At 50.7% G+C, this 26,626-nt stretch overlaps 1 protein-coding gene and 1 long non-coding RNA gene across 7 annotated transcripts; one reads left to right on the top strand and one right to left on the bottom strand.

Annotated features, from left to right (window-relative positions):
• Nucleotides 1-9,090: 9,090 nt before the first annotated feature.
• On the bottom strand, nucleotides 9,091-26,611 carry RAPGEFL1 (Rap guanine nucleotide exchange factor like 1). 6 transcript variants are annotated; one of them, XM_035299693.3, is made up of 16 exons: nucleotides 25,884-26,611; nucleotides 22,730-22,808; nucleotides 20,142-20,277; nucleotides 19,813-19,910; nucleotides 18,190-18,363; nucleotides 16,771-16,883; nucleotides 16,370-16,537; nucleotides 14,962-15,059; nucleotides 14,733-14,855; nucleotides 13,551-13,729; nucleotides 13,373-13,463; nucleotides 12,785-12,835; nucleotides 12,069-12,156; nucleotides 11,775-11,839; nucleotides 11,350-11,404; nucleotides 9,091-11,109 (listed from the first exon to the last, which is right to left on the bottom strand). In XM_035299693.3, exons 1-16 carry the CDS (start codon nucleotides 26,401-26,403, stop codon nucleotides 10,985-10,987), a joined length of 2,163 nt encoding a protein of 720 aa, XP_035155584.1. In that variant the 5' UTR covers nucleotides 26,404-26,611; the 3' UTR covers nucleotides 9,091-10,984. The 6 variants fall into 6 exon arrangements, with proteins under 6 accessions (XP_035155584.1, XP_035155585.1, XP_054111695.1 ...); XM_035299694.3 differs by having other exon boundaries at nucleotides 11,350-11,526; nucleotides 25,884-26,424; XM_054255720.2 differs by lacking the exon at nucleotides 14,733-14,855 and having other exon boundaries at nucleotides 25,884-26,424.
• On the top strand, nucleotides 13,282-18,787 carry LOC118153696 (uncharacterized). The gene is made up of 3 exons (XR_004743147.3): nucleotides 13,282-13,347; nucleotides 15,283-15,481; nucleotides 16,340-18,787. It is a non-coding gene; the product is annotated as an uncharacterized LOC118153696 (long non-coding RNA).
• Nucleotides 26,612-26,626: the final 15 nt, after the last annotated feature.

The following is a 26,626-nucleotide window of genomic DNA, read 5'->3' as shown; positions in this document are numbered from 1 at the left end:
TCCCTCTTCACAGCATACTTTTGATATGTTCGTTGAAAAATGTGCATTCCTAACAAGAGAGGAATGGGAAGAGACAAATGAAATGACCTCATTTTTAGTTTCCACTGAGGAAGGGATCCACTGTGTGGTTTATTTATGCCCAATTCCCTCCAGAAAAGCCTTGGGACAAATATAAACATTTCAACATACGTAAACCTATGTTTTAGGCATTAAACAGCAGGACAGAGAGCAGGCAGTGATCCTGGGGTGCTTGCACAGACCTTGCTCAGCTGTGGAAATCAGCATTAGCATTTGGCTGTATTCCAAAGAGCTCCTTCATCACCTTCAGAGCATATCTCAGAATCTAATAAGAATTTAACTGAGAATTTTGGTCAAACTTTAAAAGCTTGGCATGCTCTGTCCTTTAATATCCTTCCTCAGAAAAGGTAAGCTGCTTAATCAGTCTCAATGGTAATGGACGGAATCGATCAAGAGGAAGAAATTTTTTTTTTGTCAATATTCATTTAACTTAATTAGTCTTCAAAATATTTTCCTAGAGAAGAATCGGACAATTCAAGCCTGATTTTTTGTTATCAGCATTGATAAGGCTTTGATATTCAGGTAGTAGTGGGGTCATTGTAGGAAACTTCCAGCTTCCAATTCTTTATGTAGTTTGGATTTTTTGAATATTGTTAGAAACAAGATGGTGCAACTTTGTCAGACATTTTCAGAAATCATTAAGAATAAAAATTCCATTTGGAGCCCAAAATATATATAGTCCCATAGCAGATGCGATTCATTGCCCACCACTCCCAAAATCCATTTTCCCTTCCTTTCTTTGATATAGAATCACCAAGATTTAACTCGGCACATGACTACCCAGCTAAAGACCACATTTCCAGCATCTTTTGCAGCTCCGTATGGACATGTAACTAAGTCTTGGCCAGTGAGAGATGAGCAGGAGTGGTGTATGTACCTTCTAGGTCATTCCTTTAGCAAAAGAATGTGTGCACTATCACCTTTCTTCCCTTCCCACGAGCTGGAAGGTAAAGCTGGAGTAGCCATGTTAGACTAAAGGTAAAGCCACATACTGAGAATGGCACAGAAACAAGGTAGAAGAGACCTGGGTCTCCTACAGGATAGAAGAAGCCTGAATCTCCAACACTACAGAATCACCATACCATCCCCGAACCATCTATTCATACTTTTCTGTAAGAGAAATAAGCTTTGTTAGAGACACCGTTAGTTTGGTCCTTGGCATAGTAGCTAAATCTGTCCCTAGCCCGTGTTGGTCTCAGCCATGCTTCTTCTCACTCCTGGCTACTCTTTCCTCTTCTGGGTTCCGTTTCATCTTGCTGGCCAACCTCTGACATTTTGCTATCATAATCCATTGCCAAAGCTGTTGCAGGTGAGCAGGGACTTTCTGGGCTGGTGGTGCAGGGGTAAAAGAATTTTCCAAGACAGTTGTAGATAAGAGGCAGATTTATTAGAGAAACTAGGAAAATACATTTCAAGGAGTCAACGGGCAGCCAGCAGAAGAGAAGCTAACTGCCAGGAAACAGACTTGCTGGAGATTTTATAGAAAAGTGTTTATGCTGTCTGTTGCGGTGGGCTTTGTGCCAAGGTTGCAGTGAGCTATAATCACTTGCACATGCCTGGTGATAGTTGGAAGCAGGAAGATGGAAAGTTATTTGCTCAGGAGGGCTACGTGTCCTGGACCATGAAGAAGGGAAGACTTAATAGTTTATCTGCTTTTTCTCTTTGCTATTCCTTGGTCCTGCCAGACTAACTCTGTTTTTCTAATTAGGACTTCACAAAAGCTTCCTCAGCCACTTGCCCTTCCTGCAGCTTCTGTGGCTTCCTCATTCAATCACCCTGCACACCTCATTCACAGTTCTCCACCATGGCCTACCTCTAGACAATTTGTGTTCTCTAACTCTTCAAAGGATTCATAGAGATAAAGCAACAAAAGCTGCCCATATATATATATATATATATATATTTTTTTTTTTTTTTTTTTTTTTTTTTTTTTGAGACGGAGTTTCGCTCTTGTTACCCATGCTGGAGTGCAATGGCGCGATCTCGGCTCACTGCAACCTCCGCCTCCTGGATTCAGGCAATTCTCCTGCCTCAGCCTCCTGAGTAGCTGGGATTACAGGTGGGCACCACCATGCCCAGCTAATTTTTTGTATTTTTAGTAGAGACGGGGTTTCACCATGTTGACCAGGATGGTCTCGATCTCTTGACCTCATGATCCACCCGCCTCGGCCTCTCAAAGTGCTGGGATTACAGTCTTGAGCCACCGCGCCCGGCCATTATTTTAATGCTTAACACATGCCAGGTTCTATTCTAAACTAAGGATGTATTCATGTAATGTCTATACTAATTACATCTCGTTTTAACCTTTCACCAGCCCTTCAAGGTAAGTCGTTTTATTCTCTCCATTTTGAAGATGAGGAATCTGAGGCATAGGCAGGCAAGGGGATGCTCTTCCCACTCATCCTGACAGGGGTCCTGACTCCAGAAATCCTAAACGGAGACAAGCAAGATCAGAAAAGTCCCTGAGCGAGGCAGGCAAATTGCTTGAGGCTGGGAGTTTGAGAGTAGCCTGTGCAAAATAACACCGTGTTTCTACAATAGATTTAAAAACTAGCCTCTGGCATGGTGGCCACACCTGTAGTCCCAGCTACTCAAGAGGCTGAGATGGGAGGATCCCCTGAGCCCAGCAGTTTGGAGTTACCATAAGCTGTAATTGCCCCATTGCACTCCAGCCTGAGTGACCCTGTTTCAAAAACAACATAAGAAGAAAGCGAGAAAGACAGAAGGAAGGAAGGAAGGGAGGGAGGGAGGGAGGAAGGAAGGAAGAAAGGGAGGGAGGGAGGGAGGAAGGAAGGGAGGGAGGGAGGGAGGGAAAAGAGGGAAAGGAGGGGGAGGAGGGAAGGGAGGGAAGGAAGGGAAGGAAGGAAAGAAAGAGAGAAAGAAAAAAAAGTCCTGAGGTCACTGAAGAGTATGAGGCCAGGCTGTCTATGACCAGTGGCAGCTGCTTGGTGGTCTAGACAGCTGAGCAGCTTTGGGGGACGCCTGCATCTCTGGTTCTCAAGAAAATGCACAACTGGGTTCTGCTTTCTTCCCTTGCTCCCAAACACACATAATTCCATGGTTGTTTTGAATGGTGTTCTTCCCAATGATTCCCTCAGAATTCTCTAATTCCTACCCTTGGGCTCTTTCCATTTTATGTTTTTTTAAAAATTATTATTATTTTCCTTTTTTAAGCTTTCTGTTTAATTAGAACCACAAAGTAGCAGAAAACAACTTACCAAACCAGACTCTGGAGAGCCCTACAAGTGAGAACTGGGTCTCTCCTCTCAGCCTGGGGACAACTGTGTCTCTCTTCCCCCTCTCTTCCCCATAATGCACATTGACCATCTGAAAGATATTCAGTATGGCCACAGAGAAAGCAATTTGGAGTAAAAGATGCTTATTTAAAAAGGAAAATTCTTCCTCTCTCATCCTTCCTTTTTTTCCACTGAAAATATCTCTCTCTGTCCCTTGCTCCCTCTGTAGCACAGCAAGCGTGCTGTGTGATCAAATGTTAATTGAGTTGTAATTCCTCCTCCCGTTAAAGTGGGTAGTTATTTGTTCATGGGAGAGTTTAACGCTGTTGTACTGGGATGTCACAGATAGTTCTTCCTTCTTCACACCAGAGTGTAGTCCAGGCTACATGTTAGCTATATTGTCATTATTCTGCCAAATGGATGAAAGGATTGCAGTGGTTATGGTTGATTGGCATTCAGCATCTAGCCTGCCTTCCTGGCTAGCATTTCCTCTTTGATTTACAGAGGCTGATAAACTAAACTCTACATTTCTCAGACTCCCTTGCAGCTACGTTTCTAGAAGAGGATTAGGTTCTCCCAGTTAGATGTGCCTGACACAAGTGAGACAAAGGCTTTCTTCCACCAGCTTTGCCTATGAAACATCTACTGGAGAACCAACAAGCCAAGCTTGTCCTACTTCAGGGTCTTGCCCAGAGCCATCCCTGGAACCAGCAGCAAGCATGGCTGTGCAGACATTATGTTTCTCAACAGCAGCCTTCCAGTGCTCTGTCATCAGCCTTGTAGGCAACAGGAGGCAATGATGCGGTAGTGGTGATGGTGGTGGTAGCAGATGCCTGAATCAGCTGTGGCCATGGCCACATGGATTTTTACATTTATCAGATTCAGATTCACCCACCTACGTGGCAGCTTCCCTGTTGGGCCAGTTCTGGTGTGCTGTTCTGAAAGTCATTCTAGGAGGCACAGTAGAGGGACTGCTGCTTCAGCCCTGGCAATAATCTTTCAGGCACCTAATTCCTGATGCTATATAGTCTTTTTGTTTACAATTGGTATAACGGTTTCTGTTTCCTATACCTGAACTCTTTTACAATGGGGGTCTTTGGAAGTACAAAGAGCTGAGAGCCATGGAGAAAAATTCTAGCATTTGGCTATAGAAAAAGGACGACCACGGGACTGTTCTTGCTGAAATGCCCATGAAAAGCTAGAAAGTTGATTTTTATGCCTATCTGTATTGCAATTTGGTCAGAGGGCTTAGATTTAAAACTTGCCCTAGGAAAGTTTCATTCATTTAGTCATTCAACAAACCTTTATTTTCTGCCAGGAACTACAGTAGGCACTGTGGCTAAATAAAGAATAAGCCATAATCCTTGCTCTCCAGGTGCTTGGAGCAAACATCCAAAGTAAAACCGAAGGCAGCTTGGAAGAAGCATCTTAATCAAAGTTTGGGAATAAGACCAAGTTTAGATTAAACTGTGATTGATGACAGTTAAAATTACCCGATTCCATAGACCTGTTTCCCTTAAATTCTTTTTGGAGCTGACATGAGTCAGTAGATAAATATCCTCGCCTATGTGTTTCACTGAAAAGCTTGTTTCCTAAGCATCTTCCCCAAGTGGAGTGTTTGTTTCATATGCATTAGCAAAGAATTATATTTTTCATTTAAAAAATATCTAGAAATGTTATTCAGAACTAGAACTGAGGTACAACACACATACTGTGATTTGGAGTGTGATATCAAGAGATCTATCACCAGCTCGGTGCAAAGCGCTCCAACTCTGGGAAAAATACAGTATCCTAAATGATAAATTTGCAAAATTAAACTTTTAATGCAACAACAATAAGGTGTCACTGGCTATTGCTTTATCTACACACAAAAGTTTTTGACAATATTGACCAATTATTAGGTTGGTCCAAAAGTAATTGCAGTTTTTGTCATTTAAAGTAATGGGAGGACAGACAGAGTGGCTTATGCCTGTAATCCCAGCACTGTGGGAGGCCGAGAAGGGCAGATTACCTGAGTTCAGGAGTTCAAGACCAGCCTGGCCAACATGGTGAAACCCTGTCTCTACTAAAAAATACAAAAATTAGCTAGATGGTGACGTACTGGCAGACGCCTGTAATCCCAAGCTACTTGGGAGGCTAAGGCAGGGAGAATTGCTTGAACCTGAGTGGCAGAAGTTGCAGTGAGCCAAGATTGCACCACTGCACTCCAGCCTGGGTGACAGTGAGACTCTATCTCAAAAAAAAAAAAAAAAGTAATGGGAAAACTGCACCAATGGTGCAAAAAATGCACTTCTGCACCAACCTAATATATTGACCATTTATTTTAACATGTACAAAACAAAAACAGAACTCTTCTTCATTTTATTTCCCAAACATTAGTGTCCATGAGGGCAGGAACCTTTCTTATTTTGTTCACTGCCACATCTCCAGCAACTAAAATAGACTTTAGCACATAGCTGGGCTCAATGAATATTATTTGAATGTTAAATACATCTTTTTAAAAGATTTTTCTGGGCCAAGCACAGTGGCTCATATCTGTAATCCCAGTATTTTGGGAGGCTGGGGTAGGAAGATTGCTTGAGGCTAGGAGTTTGAGACCAGGCTGAACAACATAGTAAGACCCTTATCTCTACAAAACTTAAAAAAAAAATTAACCAGGCATGTTGGCAAGCGCCTGTAGTCCTAGCTACTCAAGAGGCTCGGGCAGAAAGATAGCTTGAGCCCAGTGGTTCAAGCTTATAATGAGTTGTGATTGTACCACTGCACTCCATCCAGCCTGAGTAACACAGCAAGATTCTGGCTCTGAAAAAAAAAAAAGATCCTTCTGGCTACTGTGTAAAGGATAGGCTATGGGGTGTAAGATGGCAAGCAAGGTGGCTACAGTAATTCAGGTAGGCAGGGGAGAGATGGTGGTGGCTGGGATTAGGGTGACTGGTGGAAGTGATAAGTGACCTGATTTGGGATCTCCTTAGAATAAAAACCTGTTAAGACCTGCCAATGGATACGCTATGGAGTGTGAGGAAAAAAAGGGAATCAAGAGTTACTTCTAAGTCATTTGCTAGAGCAATTGGAGGAATCATGGTCCATTTATGGAAACTCTCGGTGTAGAGACAGCTCAGGCAGCAGCCTAAGGCAGGTGTGTACATGGCCTGTTCAAGGAAGAGCAACGAGGCCAGCGAGCAGTGAGCCAGGAAAGGCAGGAGCTAAGGTCGGAGAGGTGTTTGGCACAGACCATGAGGATTTATCGAGGGAAGTGAAGACTCTCGATGTTGTTCTGAGAGATGGGAAGCTCTTGGAGGTTTTGTAGAGTGTTGTAACACAGGATCACGTTTGCATTTTTAAAGGATGACTCAGGCTACTTGTGTAGAAAATCAACCACAGAAATGAAGAACTAGGAATGGAGAGACTGGTTAGAGCTATAGCAGGGGAGCAGGTAAGGGACAGTGGTGGCTTGAACCAGGTTAGTGGCTGTGACGGGGATGAAACCAATGAGATCATGTCTCCTTCCATAACATGCCAAGCTCATTCCCTCCTTCTGGACCCTTCCCTGGTTGCTCCTACTAACTAGGCTGAGCTTCACTCACTATTCCACCTCATGCAGATCTCTCTCCAGTTACCACCTCCTCGGAGGCCTTCCCTGAGGAAGACCCTTTAACATGGTGCCTGGTGCCTCCTCTCTGGCTCCCCTTTCTTTGTTTTATTTTACTCATAGTCTGTGTCAGCCACTGTTTTTATATTTTGTTGACATACTTTTATCATCAACTTCCCCCACTAGGAGGGGGAACTAGGAGGCCAGTTCCATCAGGGCAGAGGCTTTGTTGTACTCACTGCTGCCTCTAGGTCAGTGTCTGCAAACAGTTATTTGTTGAATATCAACAAAGCACTTAGGTAGGTGCTGGGAAAATTTTCTTTATATGACAAAGGGTTTCGTATGCAAATATTCAGTATAAACATGTCTCAAGGACAGGGAGTATTCAAACCTGGCTAAGGAACATGCTATGTTAGGGAACTTTCTACAAAGGGGAATTTATTTATTTATTTATTTTGAGACAGGGTCTCACTCTGTCACCCAGGCTAGAGTGCAGTGGCAAAATCATGGCTCACTGCAGCCTCCACCTCCAGGGCTCAAGTGATCCTCCTGCCTCAGCCTCTTGAGTACTGGAATTACAGGCATGCACCACCATGCCCCGCTAATTTTGTTCGTTTTTAAAATAGAGACAATGTCTCACTATGTTGCCCAGGCTGGTCTCAAACTCCTGGCCTCAAGCGATTCTCCCATTTGGCCTCCCAAAGTGCTGGGATTACAGGCATGACCCACTGGCCCCAGCCTACATAGGGGAACTTCCCATTGACATACAGTCAGCTGGTGAGGGGTGAATCAGTAGGTTGATGCTTATGTATGTGAGTACTCTCTTGCACTATGTTGGCCAGGCTTGTCTTGAACACCTGGGCTTAAGAGAGCCCCAAAGTGCTGGGATTGGAAGTGTGAGCCAACACACCCAGGCTGTGTCTGGCTTCCTTTTATTTAACATTAATTCTGTAAGATTCATTCATGCAGGCATTAACAGTTTGTTCTTTTTTCTTGTTATATAGTATTCCGCCATATGAATATGCCCTAATATATTTGTCCATTCATGTGTTGAAGGATACTGGGGTTTTTTTTCCTTCCCTCCCTCCACTTCTTCCTCTGGAACAGGGTCCCACTCTGTTGCTCAGGCTGTAGTACAGTGGTGCCATCACAGCTCACTGCAGGCTCATTCATTTTTTATTTTTTGTAGAGACAGGATCTCACTATGTTGCCCGAGGTGGTCTTGAACTCCTGCACTCAAGCGACGCTCCTGCCTCAGCCTCCCAAAGTGCTAGGATTATGGGCTTGAGCCACCGTGCCCAGCGTGATATTTTTGAAAGAACACCCTGGCTACCAGGGTGGAAATCGAACTGGTGGCAGGTAGGGGTGGATCAGAGAGAGGAAGCTGACAGACCAGGTAGGAGGCTGGTGTAGTCATGCAGGGAAGATATGAAGGTGGCTTGGCCCAGTGTGGTCATAGAGGAGTCATAGAGAAATGGATCACTCAGAAAATGCTCTGGAATTGTAGCTGATGGGACTGGCTGAGAGGAATGAAGGGTGGGAGAAAGAGGCACCAATGGTGAGTCCTAGATTTCTGCCTTGAAAACCTAGGTGGATGGCTGGGGGCAGTGGCTCACACCTGTAATCTCAGCACTTAGGGAGGCTGAGGCGGGTGGATCACCTGAGGTCAGAAGTTTGAAACCAGCCTGGTCAACATGGTGAAATCTCGACTACTCAGGAGGTTGAGGCAGGAGGATCACTTGAAACCGGGAGGCGGAGGTTTGCAGTGAGCCAACCTCACCTGCACTACACCTGGCTAATTTTTGTACTTTTTAGTAGAAAAGAGTGTTTCACCATGTTGACCAGGCTGGTCTTGCACTCCCGATCTCAGGTGATCCGCCTGCCTTAGCCTCCTGAGTAGCTGGGATTACAGGTATGCACCACCACGCCTGGCTAATTTTTTGTAATTTTTAGTAGAAAGAGGGTTTCACCATGTTGGCCAGGCTGGCCTTGAACTCCCGATCTTGGGTGATCTGCCTGCCTCGGCCTCCCAAAGTGCTAGGATTACAAGCATGCGCAACCGTACCTGGCTGCCCACATTTTCAAAGTCACTCCAGAACAGCCCTGCTCAGGCAGCACGGGTGGCATCCCCTCTCCCCTCCCTCAGCCCTTCCCCAGCCTCAAAGAAACAGAATGGAGAACAGCAGGCAGGTTGATTCATAGACTTTACTGGATTTTTCCCCACCCAGCGGTTTCTGCAATGACAACCGAACCTGTACAATACATGTGGTTCACTCTGTTAAAGCTGCAGGGCAAGGGGAGGGTTCTGGGAGTCCCTGGGCAGACGTCAAGGCTAAGGGTGGGCAGCAGCCAAGACTGGGCCAGTGGGTCCCAGTGTTCCACCCAGACGGTGGCGGTAGCTGGAGTTCAAAGGCTGCTGGAAGGAGTCGGGAAGAAGGCTGGAAGCCTGGGGCTGCAGGGAGAGGAGAGCACATCAGCAGCAGCAGGGAGGAGGCAGGGAGCAGGAGGGTGCCATGGACACCGTGGACACCGAGAGGGCAGGAGGGCGTGGGACACAGTGCCTGCATATGTCCATAGAGGATTTTTGCCACAAGAACAAGACAGATCGCTGTATAAAAGGGTCTGTACAACATTACCTATGATACAATGTTCACATATGATACAAGGCTCTTTCCCTCTTTGAGTTTTAAAAAATAAATGTACAATTCCAGAGCTTTGGGTAAAAAATATATACACCCTCATAGCAGGAGCAGTAGCTGCTTTTGCTGCTGCTGCTTCCTCTTCAAAAGGGAAAGAGGTGGTGCCAGAAAGAAGGGTGAGGCTGCGCCTGGAAACCTCACCCTGCAGCTGCCAGGAGCCCCTGCACTCCTCAGGCCTTGAGGCTGGTGATGGGAGAGGGAGGGGGGCAGAGGTAATAAAGGCCTCACCAGAGTCCGGTGACGCCTTTACAGTCTCTGCCATCCCCCTCCCCCACTATGGGGCTGCCTGCCCCATTATAGGGATCCACCCTACCCCAGCTCTATGGGGAGGACAAAGGAGGAGTTGAGACAGGGAGAGGGACAGAGACCACGTTGTTGGTGTCAGACACATGAGCCAGAAGGGGGAGGCCAACTCCCTCCTTAGTGGTTAGACACCCAAAAAGCAGGAGTATGTGCAGCAGACACCCCTAGCTCCTGATACTGCTCTACCCCACCACACTGCAAGGCAGGGGAAGGGTTCTCTATGCAGCTGAGGCCTGTATTTCCCTGAGCATCTTTTACCCTCTCATCAGAGCCCACCCCTGGACCTTCCGGAGGCCTAAGTGGGGGACTTGCAAGGGCTGATGGGTAACCCCTCCCACCTGCTGCTACTCCCTGCCCTGAAAAGCAGCTTGGCTCACAAGCCTGGGCAGGCAGGGCAGCACGAGGAGCTGAGCAGGGAGTGTAGGGGCGGAGAAAGCACCCTGCACCATCCCAGGGGCAGAGTAGACAAGGGTAGCACCAAACAGAAGGACCCCTCCCCGGCACACACAACACCCTCCCTCAATTACCAGATGGACTCATGCTCCCTAAAAGGGGGGAGAGAGAGAGAGAGAGAGAGACACACACACACACACACACACACACACACACACACACACACGGCAACATAATATTCCTGGGGGTCTCAGCCCTGACCAGGAAGAAGCTGGACAGGTGGTGGAGAAGAAGGCTGCCAATCCCTCCCACCATCCCACTTGGCAAGACAGAAGGGTCGGCAGCTTTCTTTCCTTCTTGGGAAGAGGAAATTGGAAACTCCATCCCCAGAACAGATCTTGATGGGAGCGGACAGAGGAAGGAGTTTTCTGACCCCTTTCTCAGAAGGGACAGGAACCAGCAAAGTGTGGTTTTGGCTTGAAGGAGCAATGGGGAGAGGGCTCCAGCAGGATGAACAAACTTATGGGTCCAAGGGTAAATCCATCCAACTCTTTCCTGTGGAGCAGGGGTGGGTGGGCAGGATGTTGTTCCTCAGGAAAGATGTCAGCTGTCGGTTGAGACATTGTGCAAAGTGCTTGAGTGCCAGGTGCCCAAGGATCTGGTGGGTCTGACTAGAACCTCCACTCTCACTGACTATTTGCCTCCAGCTTGTAGGAGAGCTCGAAGAGGAGGTTCTGGTTGTCGATGACCTGGAACTGGCGCACATAGGCCTTGGTCTGCAGGTGATGGGGGGATGCCTCCATGTCCAGGCCTAGGGGGTAAAGAGGCAGTCAGGTTCCCAGGCTCCCTTCTTCCTCTACACACACACGGGGCAGAGGATCAGGCTGTGGACTGAGACAGATGTTGGGCAGGAGGGCCTCTAGGGAGGCAATGAGAGAATGCGGAACTGGCAAGTGTATGGAAATACACATTTGGACAGGGAGTTCTCCCCTGAACGCTCCTGCTCAGTCAAAGCTCTACCTGTACTGCTCTCAGAATCCTGGGTACTCACAAAGGGGCCGGCTCCGGTATTTGCGGATTGTCCTCACTTTTTCGGCCACTGAATGCTGGGAGATGACAAGGAATGAGCCCTGAAAGGGGCACAGAAAGAGGCTCCCCCTCTTCTGCTCCCCCTCCGCCATTCTCCAACTCTGCTTTTCTCCCTCCAGTCTCCAATTCTGGAGGGTCTCTGAAGGACCAAAGGGGTGGGTGTAACAGGGTGCCAGGTGAGGGGGAGGTAGAGTTGCCCCCAAGCTGCCTGTCAGCTCTGCCACCCGTGGGCGGGTTGCCACAGTGATGCCACCAGGGAGACAATCAAGAGTCTGCTAGGCAAGCTGGGCACATGCAGGAAGCCTGCTATTCTGGGGAGGTGATGAGAGGGAGAGGATGCAAGCTCACCACTTGTGGGACTAGGGGTTTGCAGTGCCACTCACTCACCAGCTTCTCAATGTTCACCAAACCATCTACAAGGGTCTTACTCCCTTCGTGCAGGAAAGTCAGATCTAGGAGATGCAGAGAATCCAATGTGAGGAAAGGATAAGAGAGGCGGTCCAAAGGACCACTGCACCCAAGGACCCCCCCTTCCCCAGAATCCACTCTGCCTGGGGTGGGGGGCTCCTCTCCAGGCGGGCACTCAGAGCTGAGTCAAGATGGGGGTTGGAAGTCAGAACTGGGGCATGGGAGAAGGGAAACATGGGTTGAAGTAGCACAGCTTGGGAGCAACTCTCTCACCTTTGAGGATCAGAGGCATGAAAGGAATCACAGGGGGCTTCATTTTGGAGATCACTTCTCGGTAGCTTTTGTGGTTCCTGCAGGGGTCCTGGCATTCCACAGGAGAGAGATCAAGGGAGAGACTGGCCAATGAATACCAAAGATGTCCCTCACTTCCTCCCTCACTCCCTGCCCTGGGGACTTTCTTTCTTTCTTTTTTGAGACAGAGTCTCACTCTGTCGCCAGACTGGAGTGCAGGGGTACGATCTCAGCTCACTGCAACTTCTCCCTCCCAGGTTCAAGCGATTCTCCTGCCTCAGCCTCCCGAGTAGAGTAGCTGGGACTACAGGTGCCTGCCACCACGCCCAGCTAATTTTTGTGTTTTTTTTGAAGTACAGACAGGGTTTCACCATGTTGGTCAGGAGAGTCTTGATCTCTTCACCTGGTGATCTGCCTGCCTCAGCCTCTCAGAGTGCTGGGATTACAGGTGTCAGCCACCGCATCTGGCCAGGTGCTGGGGGCTTTCTAATGGTGTGGTGGGGAAGGGCATGACTGCTCCCCCTTTCCAGGAAAAACAGGGGCACAATCCTTCCACCCTCCCCCTCCAGCATGGTAGGGAGGGTGGGGGTCTCATGCACTAAACACTTTGAAAAGAAAGCTTGAGGAAGAGGGTTTGTGGGAACAGAGGGTTTCTGAGCTCTAAGTCCAAGAGCAGAAGAAAGAGCCAACCCACTCACCGTGAGGTTCTCAAATTTGCGGAACAAATTCTTGAATTTCCCTGGCAGCTTCTGCAGTTTGAAGGAAGGAGAAGGGATATCAGAGTGGAGCTTCTTGGGTTACATGGGAGCCTTGGATTAATCCTCCGTGTTGGAGGGCAAAAGGGCCAGCATGGCTTGTAGGAGGCTGGGAAGCTGGGGGGTGGGGAAATGAAGTCAGGCCTTGGCTAGGTCTAGAAGCTAGAACAGCCCGGAGGAATTCATTATTCTGGGGAAAGCCAGACCTCTGTTTATGCAGGCGCCGTGTACAAGGGTGCCCCCTACTGAGTGTGGCTGAATATCTGCCCGACTCCCACAGCCAAGTCTGTGACCTGACCTGGCCAAGGGCTGCCTGCCGCGACTCAGGCAGGTTCCTGACTTTTCACTGTTTTGCCCAAAGACCGGGTCTAAGCTGTGCGCCCTAGGGTTGCATCTACCAGAAGAGGGCGCCTCCCTCCAATGGCACAAAGACTCCCTCCAGGTCGGCGGCCGTCGCGGGCGGGGGAGGATCCACAGCGGAAAGCCCGGGATGCCCAGGTCCCCAGGTAGGAAAGGGAGGGGTCTCCTCACCTCCCAGGTGAGACGAAGGCGGCTGACGGCGGCGTTGTCCAGCCCCATGACCACGGCGTAGAAGGACAGCAGGTCCTGATTCTGCTTGCAGCTGCGGGGATGGGAGGCGGGGTCAGGGGCGGGCGGTGCCGCAGGCCTCGGGCCTGGGGCTCCCCCTCCCGCCGCCGGCCGCACTCACAGGGCGGCGATCTTGATGAACTTCTTGAGCAGCTGCGCGCGCTTGCCCGGGGCTTCGCAGAGCAGCACCTCGGTGGCCACCCAGTGCGTGACCTCGCTGCAGCGCTGCAGCAGTAGCTCCAGATTGGCCGTCTCCCGGCGGCCGCGCTCCCCGTGGAACACGTAGTCCACGAACTCCAGCTGCATCCACGGTGGCGGAGGGGCGGCCAGGGCGGCCCGGGCGCGGGGGGGGTGAGGGGAGTGCGTGGGAAGATGGCAGTGCAAGGCGAAGGGGAACGAAAGGCAGGAGGGCGGGGGCGGAAGGGGTGGAAAATAGAAAAATAGACGGGACAAGAGGCGGCAAAGATGCGGAAAAAAGAAAACAACATGAATAATATTTCACCAGCTACTGAGCACTTACTAGGCACTTGCTCATGGCTGACATCCTTAAGACAACCATCTGCTAGGCATTATTGTCGCTGCCTTATTTTATTTTTTATTTTTGAGACGGAATTTAGCTCTTGTTGCCCAGGCTGGAGTGCAATGTCGGGATCTCGGCTCACCGCAACCTCCGCCTCCTGGGTTCAGGCAATTCTCCTGCCTCAGCCTCCCGAGTAGCTGGGATTACAGGCACGCGCCACCATGCCCAGCTAATTTTTGTAGTTTTAGTAGAGACGGGGTTTCACCTTGTTGACCAGGATGGTCTCGATCTCTTGACCTCGTGATCCACCCGCCTCGACCTCCCAAAGTGCTGGGATTATAGGCGTGAGCCACCCGCCCGGCCGTCTCTACTAAAACTACAAAAATTAGCTGGGCATGGTGACGCGTGCCTGTAATCCCAGCTACTCGGGAGGCTGAGGCAGGAGAATTGCCTGAACCCAGGAGGCGGAGGTTGCGGTGAGCCGAGATCCCGCCATTGCACTCCAGCCTGGGCAACAAGAGCTAAATTCCGTCTCAAAAAAAATACAAATCCTGGGTCAGGTTCTGTGTAAGTAGCACCAGCCCTGAGCCACTCTGCTCTGGGGTCTCTCTGCGACTTTTTTTCGAATGGTGGGACAAAGACTGAGGGAAGTTACAGCCATGCATTGCCCCAGGGTTTGCTGCAGGTGAGCCTTTGAACCAGGACGTTCTGCTGCCAACACCGTCTCCTAATGGCACATTTCTCCCTCCAGCCCCCGAGCACAGCGCCAGCCTTGGTCCCCACCTCGTGCACACATCGGAACAGCTCCCAGTGGAAGGCAGTAAGGTGGTTGGCAACGTCCTCAGGCTCCACTCGGTGGATCTCTGTGTCTCCCGGGGAGACCTGGATCTCCTCAGGGAGGGGCACCTGGGGGCAGGGGCATAGTGGCTGGGCTCCTGGTGGTGGGGCTGGAACTGATCACAGCCCTCCTCAGCCCTCCATTCCAGCCAAGGCCTTGGGAAAGAGTTCTTACCAGAGCCTCATAGCTGTCCCGGGTGCAGGCAAACAGGTGGCTGTTGATGCCCAGTGTGGTAAAAACACAGTCCTCAGTGGGCTGGAGAAGGACCTTCTCTGCAGGAGAACAAGCTGCTCAGCCTCAGCCCCTGCCGCCTGCACCCTCACACACCCCACACTGGCACTGTCCTATCCAAAAACTCCTCACCCACACTGACACATTCTAGACTAACAGAACTCATAGTCTCACCAGTTTATGCCATATTTATCTGGAATTTGTAAAATGATGATTTCTTTTGCATTTATAACTTTTTTCTACTCCCTTTTTTTTTTTTTACAGACTTTCTCTTGTTCTGTTGTCCCTGTGACACTGGAAAGGCTGAAATTTTTTCCTACTGTAGAGGAAAACAAGCCTTCAGTGACATTGCTGGCTTTCTGCCTTCCCATGGGGATTAAAGCCTCATCTTGTGTCTTCAGCGTGAGAAATGTGGCATCCTTACATACACAGGAAGGTTAAAGGACCAGAACACAATCCACAGGTGAGTGAGGGGCAGCACCCAGATCAGACCTGAGTCCTACTAGGTCTGTCGTCCAGGCTGGAGTGCAGTGGTGCAATCTCAGCTCACTGCAACCTCTGCCTCCCAGGTTCAAACAATTCTCCTGCCTCAGCCTCCCAAGAAGCTGGGATTACAGGCGCCTACCACCACACCCGGCTAATTTTTGTATTTTAGTAGAGACAGGGTTTTGCCATGTTGGCCAGGCTGGTATTGAACTACTGACTTCAGGGTATCCACCTGGCTCAGCCTCCCCAAGCGCTGGGATTGCAGGCATGAGCCACCTCACCCTGCCTTTTTTTTTTTTTTTTTTTGAGACGGAGTTTTGCTCTTGTCACCCAGACTGGACTGTAGTACATTTCGGCTTACTGCAACCTTCACCTCCCAGGTTCAAGTGATTCTCCTGCCTCCTCCTCCCAAGTAGCTGGGATTACAGGCACCTGCCACTATGCCCGGCTACTGTCTCCCAAACTTTAGTAGGCACAAGAGTCCCCAAGCTGATCTTGTTCAAATGCTGATTTGAATAAGACCAGCAGGTCTGGGGTTGGGGTCTCAGACGGTGCATCTCTTTTAGAGACAGAGTCTTGCTATGTTGCCCAGGCTGGAGTGCAGTGCCTATTCACAGGTGCAATCATAACGTTCTATAGCCTTGGATTCCTGGGCTCAAGCAATCTTCCTGCCTCAGCCTCCTGAGTAGCTGGGACTGTAGGCTTGCCCCACTGCAGCCAGCAAGTTGCTGCATCCTAACAAGCTCCCAGGTGATGCACATGAGGCTGGTCCCAGGACCATACTTTGAGTAGCAAGGGCCTAGAATTCAGTCTCTACCCCTCCCCCTCTCCTCAGGAGCCTCAGCCCTGTTCTTCCTGACCCTACCTCCTGAGGAGGCCACAGCTACCAGGATAAGGGAGTCCTCACGCCCCGCAGGCTCTTCTGAGTACTGAAGTTTCTCCGTCACAGAGCCCAGAATGTCCTGCACAGATGCTGAAAGGCGACTGCGTATGGTCACGTAAGAGTGGTCAGGCATGTATACCCGGCAGAAGACTGATGGAAACAGGAAAATGGCTTTCAACAGAGGGCAGAGTGGCAGCAGCTAGCACAGTCTCCTCTAGGATGCCTCTGTTCCCCATCAGAGGCTGGCCTCTGAAGAAGGTCCTGTGAAAGGGGCTGGTTCTACCACCCAGGGAGATGCCACCGAGGGTGCCCAAGACCCAGAGACCCCACATGTCCCCCTGAGCCACTAAGAACACCTCGTCCTTCCTAATACCCACACTCACTCTCATCAGAGCCCCGAAAGGCCACCCTGGTCTGCAGACAGGAGTCTATCCGGCGGAAGTGGCGGAAGAGTGGCTTCACCTGCTTGCTAGGTGGCTGGCTCTCCTCTGGAATCCTGGCATGGACAAGCTGGGCATCAGCACACCCTGCCAGGCATATGGTCAACCAACACCAAGCAGGCAACATCAAGCAGGAATATCAGAATTGGGTCAAGGCTGTACCAGCACCAGTTTCAGAAGGTGGTTAAGGGGGTGAGAAGAGAGGACAATGAGCAGTATGGGGTAATTGTCCAAGTATTTCTAACCAAATGCCACGTCTTCCATGAATTCTCCTCGGATCCGTCCCACCCACCCGGAAGGTCACTTTCTTGTCTCAGCTACTATAGAACTTGGGGATAATGTTTATATTCACCTCTTATCTCTTCTATGAGATTGAGAGCTTTTGAGGACTGGGATTTGGTTCTATTTTTTTTTTTTTTTGAGATGGAGTCTTGCTCTGTCGTCCAGGCTGGAGTGCAGTGGCATGATCTCTGCTCACTACGACCTCCACCTCCCAGGTTCAAGTGATTCTCCTGCCTCAGCCTCCCAGGTAGCTGAGATTACAGGTGCCCACCACCACGACCCGCTAAGTTTTTAGTAGAGATGGAGTTTCACCATGTTGGCCAGGTTGGTCTCGAACTGCTGACTTCATGATCTGCCTGCCTTGGCCTCCCAAAGTGTTGGGATTACAGTCATGAGCCACCACATCCGGTCAGGAATTTGGTCCTTACTGAGTATTTTTTTCATATCCTCCAGGGCCTAGCATACTGCTTGGCACATGGTAGGTAGTAGGTCATCAGTTAGTTGTTTGCTGAATTTGCTGACCAGAACTTCACGGTCTGGGAAGGAGACAGATGGGCATACAGCTACTTCTAACACCAGGCAAGAGGTGTTGGTGATATAACAAAGGTACCAGAAGAGTTATGCTGATGTGGGGGAAGGAGAAAGCCATTCCTAAAAGGATCTGGGAAGTTTTCATTGAGAAGATGGCATTTGACTGGGCTTTGGAGGAGAGCAGGAAGAGAAGGGGGTGGAGGCCAGGTGCAGTGGCTCACACCTGTAATCCCAGCAATTTGGGAGGCCGAAGTGGGCTGATCACTTGAGGCCAGGAGTTCAAGATCAGCCTGGCCAACATGGCAAAACCCCATCTCTACTAAAAATACAAAAATTAGCCAGGCATGGTGGTGTGCACCTGTAATCCCAGCTACTTGAGAGGCTGAGGCACAAGAATCCAAAACTGTTTGAACCTGGGAGGTGGAGATTGCAGTGAGCCAAAATTGTGCCACTATACTACACCCTGAATGACAGAGCAACACTCTGTCTCAAAAAAAAGAACAAAAAGAGAAGGAGGTAGGGCATTCTGGGGTGGACAATATAACTGACCGTGGGAAGTTGGAGAGTGCAGGAGTTGCAGTGTCAGAACAGGATGTGGTAGGTAAGACGGGAAGGAACAGCAGAAGGCAGAAAGGGAAGGGTGTTGAATGCTGGGATGTTTCACTTTCTCTTAGAAGCATGGGGAGCAGGGACGCCTTTGGAACAGGAGGATTGAAGATCTCTCTAGTGTCAGCACAGAGAAGGGAGAGAAGGATGCCACACCACAAGCTGAGGACTCCATAAGGGTTGTGGTGGTAGGGAAGGAGAAGAGAGAAACTAAAAGGGCAGGATGGATGGATGGACGGATGGACGGACGGACGGACGGACGGACGGACAGATGAATGCAATCTGTTTACACTGGCTCACAAGAGCAAATTGTTAAGTTCTGGGGAATTTTGCCAACTGGTTTTTAAAGAGCCATTAAAATATAATAAATATATATGTTTTGTAAGCTTATAGTCGGACCAGGTGTGGCGGCTCACACCTAGAATCCCAACACTTTGGAAAGCCGAGGTGGGAGGATTGCTTGACCCCAGCCTGGACAACATAATGAAACCCTGTATCTAATAAAAAATAATAAAAATTAACAATTAATACATAAAACTTATACTCAAATAAGTTATTACAAAAAAGGTAGTTTCCTTCCTGTTTCACATTTTTTTTTGTGGGGAGACACAGTCTCTGTCACCCAGGCGTGCAGTGGTGTGATCTTGGCTCACTGCAACCTCCACCTCCTGGGTTCAAGCGAGTCTCATGCCTAGCCTCCCAAGTAGCTGAGACTACAGACGCACGCCACCATGCCCAGCTAATTTTTGTATTTTAGTAGAGACGGGGTTTCACCATGTTAGCCAGGATGGTCTCGATCTCTTGACCTCATGATCCACCCGCCTCAGCCTCCCAAAGTGCTGGGATTATAGGCGTGAGCCACCACGCCCGGCCGTTTCACTACCTTTTACCACACCTACTGTATGGTGGAGATACTACATAACGGCCTGTGCTGCACGTCTCTTCCCAACTCCTCCTTCAGTGTTGGTAGCTTGAAATCAGCCATAGTGACAGAGTTTACACTGTAGGAATCAAAGCTACAAATCAGGGCTTTTTCTCCTGCAGCACTGATTGTTAAATATTTACCAGTACACCACTGGATTATCGGACAATAGAGAGGGAGAATGGACAAAAAAAAAGTGACTGGAGACAGTGCTTTGTGCCACCTCCAGTGAGAGATAGGAGCTGAAATAAAACCGTATTGGAAGCTGGGCACAGTGGCTCACACCTGTAATCCCAGCACTTTGGGAGGCTAGGGCAGGCAGATCACTTGAGGCCAGGAGTTTGAGACCAGCCTGGCCAACATGGTGAAACTCATCGCTAGTAAAATTATAAAAGTTAGCTGGGCATGGCACACACTATAATCCCAGCTACTCGGGAGGCTGAGGTATGGGAATCACCTGAACCCAGGAAGTGGAGGTTGCAGTAAGCCAAGACTGTACCACTGCTCTCCAGCCTGGGTGAGAGTGAGACTCTGTCTCAAAACAAACAAATCCATATCGGAGCCAATAGGCCAGAGGCACCCCTGTAATAGAGGAACACAGGGGATCTCTTTCCTGTTCCCGCCCTTGCCCCATTCCCCCTCACTTTAGTTCCACCGTCTCCACCAGCTGGTGCAGCCTCAGAGTGTCCTCTCTGAGGCCCTGGTAAAGGGACTCATCCTTCATAATTAGCAGGTATAGATCCTAGAGAGAGGAGGACAAAAAAGATGAAGGAAGGGGTCTCATCCCAAGGTCTAATCTCTGCAAGGTCCAGACAAGGTCTCCATGCCTTTGAGCATAGAAGAGCCATATAAGCTAAGGCCCCCTGGCATCTCTTCCTTCCACATGCCCAGCATCAGAAGTATGGCTCCTTCACAGGGGCCTCCTTCTAGACCTGAGAGCTTGTTTACCCACCTTCTCTTCCCCGAGGCCCACCTTGATGATGTGGCCGGCCCCCTCTTCCTCTTGAAGCAGTCCCTGGTAGGTGTCCAAGAAATGGAGAAGCATGGCTAGACAGGCCTGCTTCTGGCCCAGCCCCTCAGGGCCCTCCATGCCCCCTGCGCGAACAAAGCTGACCTTAAGTTAAGAAAAACCCCTAGGCAAGCAGACCTGAGGAACTGAGGAGAAAGATGGGAGGATAGGCTGGGCGCAGTGGCTCACACCTATAATCCCAGCACTTTGGGAGGCTGAGGTGGGCAGATAACCTGAGGTTAAGAGTTTGAGACCAGTCTGGCCAACATGGTGAAACCCCATCTCTACTAAAAATACAAAAATTAGCCGGGCATGGTAGTACATGCCTGTAATCCCAGATACTTGGGAGGCTAAGGCACAAGAAAGGCTTAAACCCGGGAGGCAGAGGTTGCAGTGAGCAGAGATCACGCCATTGCTCTCCAGCCTGGACAACAGAGGAAGACTCCATCTCGAAAAAAAAAAAAAAAAGAAAAAGAAAGAAAGAAACACTGGGCATGGGGGTTCATGCCTGCAATCCCTGCACTTTGGGAGACCAAGATGGGTGGATCGCTTAAGGTCAGGCGTTGAAGACCAGCCTGGCCAACATGGTTAAACCCCATCTCTACTAAAAATATAAAAAAATAGCTGGGCGTGATGGTGGACACCTGTAATCCCAGCTACTCAGGAGGCTGAGGCAGAAGAATCACTTGAACCCAGCCAAGGTTAGGCCATTGCACTCCAACCTGGGCAATAAGACTGAAACTCCATCTTAAAAAAAAAAAAGATGGGAGGCTAAATTGCTCCCAAATATTCTCTAGACTTGGGGCTAGAGAGAAAGGAGTTTCAGGGGCCCTGAAGCCAAGATCTCCTCATGCCCCAGCACAGGTTTTTGCTTAGAGTAGGTAGCAATGGCACCCAGTTGACCACATCCAGCTCCTGCAGGTTAGACAGGTTAGATTTTCACTTGAGGATACCCTGCCCAGACCCACCTAACCCCTGTCCAGCCCAGAGCCTGGAGCTCACAGTGCACCTAATAAAGGCCAATGGTGCCTAACATAAACCTGACTATATCTCACTGGAAGGCCTGATGTTTCTAAGAGAGCCTGTGACTTTATTTATTTATTTGAGATGGAATCTCGCTCTGTCGACCAGGCTGGAGTGCAGTGGCGCGATCTGAGCTTACTGCAACCTCTGCCTCCTGAGTTCAAGCAATTCTCCTGCCTCAGCCTCCAGAGTAGCTGAGATTACAAGTGCCCACCACAATGCCTGGCTAATTTTTGTATTTTAATAGAGACAGAGTTTCTCTTTGTTGGCCAGGCTGATCTCAAACTCCTGCCCTCAAGTGATCCACCTGCCTCAGCCTCTGAAAGTGCTGGGATTACAGGCATGAGCCACCACACCTGGCCAAGAGCCTGTGACATTCTACTCAGGGGTCTGACATTTACAATTAGGTCCTAGAATAACTCCATGAGAGGCCCATGCTTATGAGACCCTATGAATAGCACATCCAGTGGCTCCTCTCTAGCAGACCCTACTGAAGTACAACCATGACCTGATATTTACATCAGACCACATCATAGCTCACTGGGCAACCAAATATTTTGGAGCAATAATTCAGTGGGGATAGAGGCCCCTTTAGTAGAATAATAACACCTTGGGTGGGTGCAGTGGCTCACGCCTGTAATCCCAGCACTCTGGGATGTTAAAGTGGGTGAATCACTTGAGGTCAGGAGTTCAAGACCAGCCTGGGCAACATGGCAAAACCTTGGCTCCACCAAAAAATACAAAAAGTAGCCAGGTCTGGTGGCACATGCCTGTAGTCCCCAGTTACTGGGGAGGCTGAGGCAAGAGAATCGCTTGAACCCGGCAGGCAGAGTTTTCAGTGAGCCAAGAACACACAACTGCACTCCAGCCTGGGCAACAGAGCAAGACTTCATCTCTAAATAAATAAATAAATAACACCTTTCATTTGTACAGAGCTCTGCAGCCTCCAAAGCACTCTTACATCTGCTATCAGACTGGTCTTCATAGCAGCTCATAGGTAGGTGGGACAGGTACTATTTACCTCTAATTTACAGAAGAGGAAACCGAGGCCCCAGGAGGTTAGGTAATCTGCCCAGGTTACACAGCTGTTGAGTAGAAAAGCTGGGAGTGAAACCCAGATTTATTTATTTATTTATTATTTATTGAGACAGAGTCTCACTCTGTTGCCCAGGCTAGAGGCAGTGGCACAATCTTGGCTCACTGCAACCTCCTCCTCCCAGGTTCAAGCGATTTTCCTGTCTCAGTCTCCTGAGTAGCTGGGAATATAGGTGCATGCCACCACGCCTGGCTCATTTTTCTGTTTTTAGTAGAGATGGTGTTTTGCCATGTTGGTCAGGCTGATCTCGAACTCCTGACCTCAGGTGATCTGCCTGCCTCAGCCTCCCAAAGTGCTGGGATTACAGTCGTGAGCCGCCTCGCCCGGCCCCAGGTATGTTTTCTAGGGGAGAGTTTAGGCTCTGACATTGCATGTGTGATGGAGGGAGTGGCTCCCTCTGACCTCTCCCTTTACAAACTCCACAAAAGGATATTACTGGTGTAGCTCCTGCAGAAATTTCTCCGTCGGGAGGAAGAGAGAATGCGTAAGGACAATGTCATCCAGCAGGATATCTGTAAAGAGCAGTGGGCACCACGGATGTCAGGAGGGCACTTCCAGAACGAAACTGGAAACGCAGTGCCTCTCTCTCTTGCCCCTGAGGGCAAGTTCTCTTTAGCCAGGCTGGAGCCCCAGCCACCTGCCCCGTCATGCTCTGCACACGCGCATACACACATGTGTAAAGGTTCTGGGCAGCTGCTGCGGGGGTGGGGTTGGCAGCTGCCAAGGCAGCTGAAGGGAATGGGGGGGCGTGCCTTTGATGGCCACGTGCACTTCTCTTCAGTGTGTGTGGGAAGTTGGTCAGATAACACATCAAGCTTGAGTTCTGCCTGAAAAAAGTAGCCCACAGAAGGGTCTCTAAACAAAGAGTATTTCCAAACACAGAGGTCAGCATCAGTGGGGGGAGTGTGTGTGTTCCTCTTCCCCTCCCCATCTCCTACCTAACAGCTTTGAGTTCTAACTAGGCAGGTGAGAACCAGCCGGATTAAAAGGGAGAGGGAAAGATGCCATTGCTTTGATCTCAGAATCTTTAAATAGAAATCTTGTGTCCTTTGTGTGCCCAGAGACAGAGGGTTAATGAAGGAAAATGGTGAAGAGGAGTGGCTCCTCTCACCACCCCTTTCCCCTCCACACCCCCGTCTGGGCCTGGCTCAGCCAGTCAGCCGGGTACAAGGTCGCCCTGACTTGCAGCCAGCCCTGGGGTGGGGCAGGGCTGCCTGGCGCACACAGGCAAGGTGCAGGGAGGGAGCCAGGGTGTCCTCAACAGGACAGGTTAGGGCCAGGTCCCCAGGCACTGTCCCAGGAAAACAAGGCTTCTGACGGGCCTTGGTTCACCATCCCCTGTGGTCAGTTCTAGTCATGAAGGTGGAGGAGGAAAACCCACACGAGGTAATTTACTTCAACGATTTCATTTCACAAATGAGAAACTGAGGCCCAGAGCTGGGAGGGACTTGCTTGGAGCTGGAATAAGAACCCATAATCCTGAGTCTTCTGTCATTTTTCTCAGTATGCCTGAGGCAAGCAGAGTGTTAGGGGAAAGCCTAGTGGTCAGAGGGGACTGCTTGGATGTTGGAGAGGCTTTGGCTAGGTTTAGAGTAACTTCTGTAAGCTCTCTCCTCCCACACACCCTGGGAGGAGACCAGGATGACTTGAGAACATTGGTTTTATTGGAGAACATCAGAGTGGCAGGTTAAACTGATTCTCATTCACCCTGGGACTGGTTTGGAATTTCCCAAACCAGTTACTCTGGGAATCCAGCCTGCCAGATAACATGGGTGACATTTTAGGAGTCGTACCCCAGGGGAGACTGAGCAGAGTATGTGGCACCAGGCCCCTGTAAAAGGGGAAAGACAGTTTATCCCTTTTCCTCCCTGCCCAGCTACCTTGCTGTGTTCTTACAGTGAGTCAGAGAGCTCCCAGCTCTGACCCCCAGCTTCAGGGATGGGGACGAGGAATTGAGAGGCCTGACATCCTTCATAGACTTTATCTCACAGGATTTCTAAGCTGGAGCGAAGAAAGAGTAAGATGGGGGCAGAGTGGGGGAGATGCTGATATGGGGGCCACAGTTGGGCATCTGTCTTTTCCAAGGCAGGCTCTGGGCCAACGTACAGCCTCCCTAGGGAATGTGTCATAGAGACACAGGGTGTGTGGTGTAGGCGTGAAGTTATGGTTAGGAGAGCTGTGTGTGTCTGATATTTTTCTAATTAAATCCAAAAGGTGTCAGCTCCTCAGGGCAACTACAGCCTGAGCCAAAGGAGAGGACCCAGGTCTTGTGAAGGATTTAGGAGAGTGGAGCCCTGCTCCACACATCTAGGTTGGGGTTCCCTGCAGAGGGCTGAGAGCAAGTGTGAAAGCTCTCAGCATTAGGGCCTCAGCTGGGGCTCCCAAACCTCAGACTCTCCTGGCTTTGTGCAATGCCTAGAGCTAGACCCAAAGACCCCTAGGTCTTCTACCTCAGCCACCAACCAGCCATTTGAGGCCTCAGTTTCCTCAAAGGCCCCTTAGTAGAGGTGCTGAAAGGGAGTGGTGAAATAGTATCATCACTTAGGGAAGAAGCTTCTCAGTGAGTGGTAATTATGTTTTAAAGAGGCTGTGTGCTGTGCACGGTGGCTCACGCCTGTAATCCCAGCACTTTGGGATGCCAAGGCGGGTGGATCATGAGGTCAGGAGTTCAAGACCAGCCTGGCCAAGATGGTGAAACTCCATCTCTACTAAAATTACAAAAATTAGCCAGGCACGGTGGCAGGTGCCTGTAATCCCAGCTACTCTGGAGGCTGAGGCAGGAGAATCGCTTGAAACCAGGTGGCAGAGGTTGCAGTGAGCTGAGATTGTGCCACTGCACTCCAGCCTGGCTGACAGAGTGAGACTCCATCTCAAAAAAAAAAAAAAAAAAAGAGGCTGTGTGCTGAGGTCTGCCACGGGAAGGGAAGGGTGGAAGCTGGAGGCACTCAAACACCCTGGGTGCTACAGGGCCCTGATGTCAGCCCAGCCACGTCTCCCCTCCCAGACACCTTCTGAGTCCACCCCCAAGGAGAACGCTATCCTCCCCACCCCACCCACCAAACTGCTAAGGACAACGAATCCCTTTGCTGATGCCTAAAAGGCAGCTTGGGGCCTGTTCCTGTTCCCCCTGGGTAGGTCAGCCTGCACTGTGCAGGCCTCTGAACAGTCAGGGACCCCAGGGTTTTCAGAGCTCAAGCACCTCTGGTGGGTGGCATGGCTGCACTGGGCAGCTTCCATCTTAATGTGTTGGGCCCTAATTTGGGCCCACAGAAGGAGGTATTCAACATCAGGGACCCATGGAAGTCAATGGCTACAATGCCCAGGGGAAAGGAAGGGTGGCTGAAGGAGAGGAAGAGGCTCAGCTGCTTCTCCAGCCGGGGGGTGAGGCTGCTGCAGGGAGGAAGGTGGGTACTGCCCTGCTCTTCCGCGGGAGGGTCTGTGCCTCCGCTAGGGCCCTGGCCAGCTTCCGCGGACCACTCAATCCTGTACCCAGGCCACAGCACGGCGCCACCCCCATGCTCCAAGGGCAAAGAAGAGGATGCGGGGTCAGCCCCTGCTCCGGGTGTTCGAGCGCGCCAGCTCCTTACCTGAGGCGGCGCTGTCCCTGGTGGTCCCTCCAGCCAGTCGCTCCAGAACCCGGTTCAGAAGATGCTCCGGCCGCTCGGGGGCGCCCAGGGGGTTCCAGGGCGGCGAAGTCAAGGGCTCACCCGGGGACAGCTCGTCAGAGGAGTAGGAGGAAGGGGAGCGCAGGGGCCCCCCTCCCCCGAGCGGTCCCGGCCCCTGCACCTCCTCCAGCTGCAGCCAGCAAGGCCCCCCGCTGCCCGGCTCCTCCGCGACCCCCGCCGGCTCTCCCCCTTCCTCCTCAGGGGGCGGCTCTAGGCGCGGGTCGGCGGGAGGCTCCCGGAGGAAAGCGGGGAGCAGAAGGCGAGACACGCTCTGACGCCGCTGCAGCGACCGCGGTCCCCCGGCTGGACCGCCGCCCCCGCCAGGTCCCCCACCCCCTCCAGGCCCGCCGCAGCTCCCCGGACCCCCGCCGGGACCTCCCGCCACCGTTCGGCCAGCCAGCTGCGACGTCTGCTTCTTCAGAAATTTCTCCAGCGGCTTCATGCCCCCCCCCGCCCCTCTCCTAGGGGCCGCCGGGGGACCCAGGTGTCCCTGGCGCGGGCGGGGGGGGCGCGGGGACACGATGCTCAGAGCTGGAGGAGCAGAGTAGAGGGCCGTGCTAGGCGCCGGACTAGGGGCCAGAGGTGCCGAGCCTCGCTGGCCAGAGTCCAGTGGCCAGTAGCCGGGGGAGGTGCCAGAGGGAAGGAGTGCCGGCTCTCAGCAGCCC

The sequence above is a fragment of the Callithrix jacchus genome, chromosome 5 (genome assembly GCF_049354715.1).
Source record: "Callithrix jacchus isolate 240 chromosome 5, calJac240_pri, whole genome shotgun sequence".
In the NCBI taxonomy this organism is placed as follows: domain Eukaryota; kingdom Metazoa; phylum Chordata; class Mammalia; order Primates; family Cebidae; genus Callithrix; species Callithrix jacchus.
This window is presented reverse-complemented; position numbering and strand designations above follow the sequence as displayed.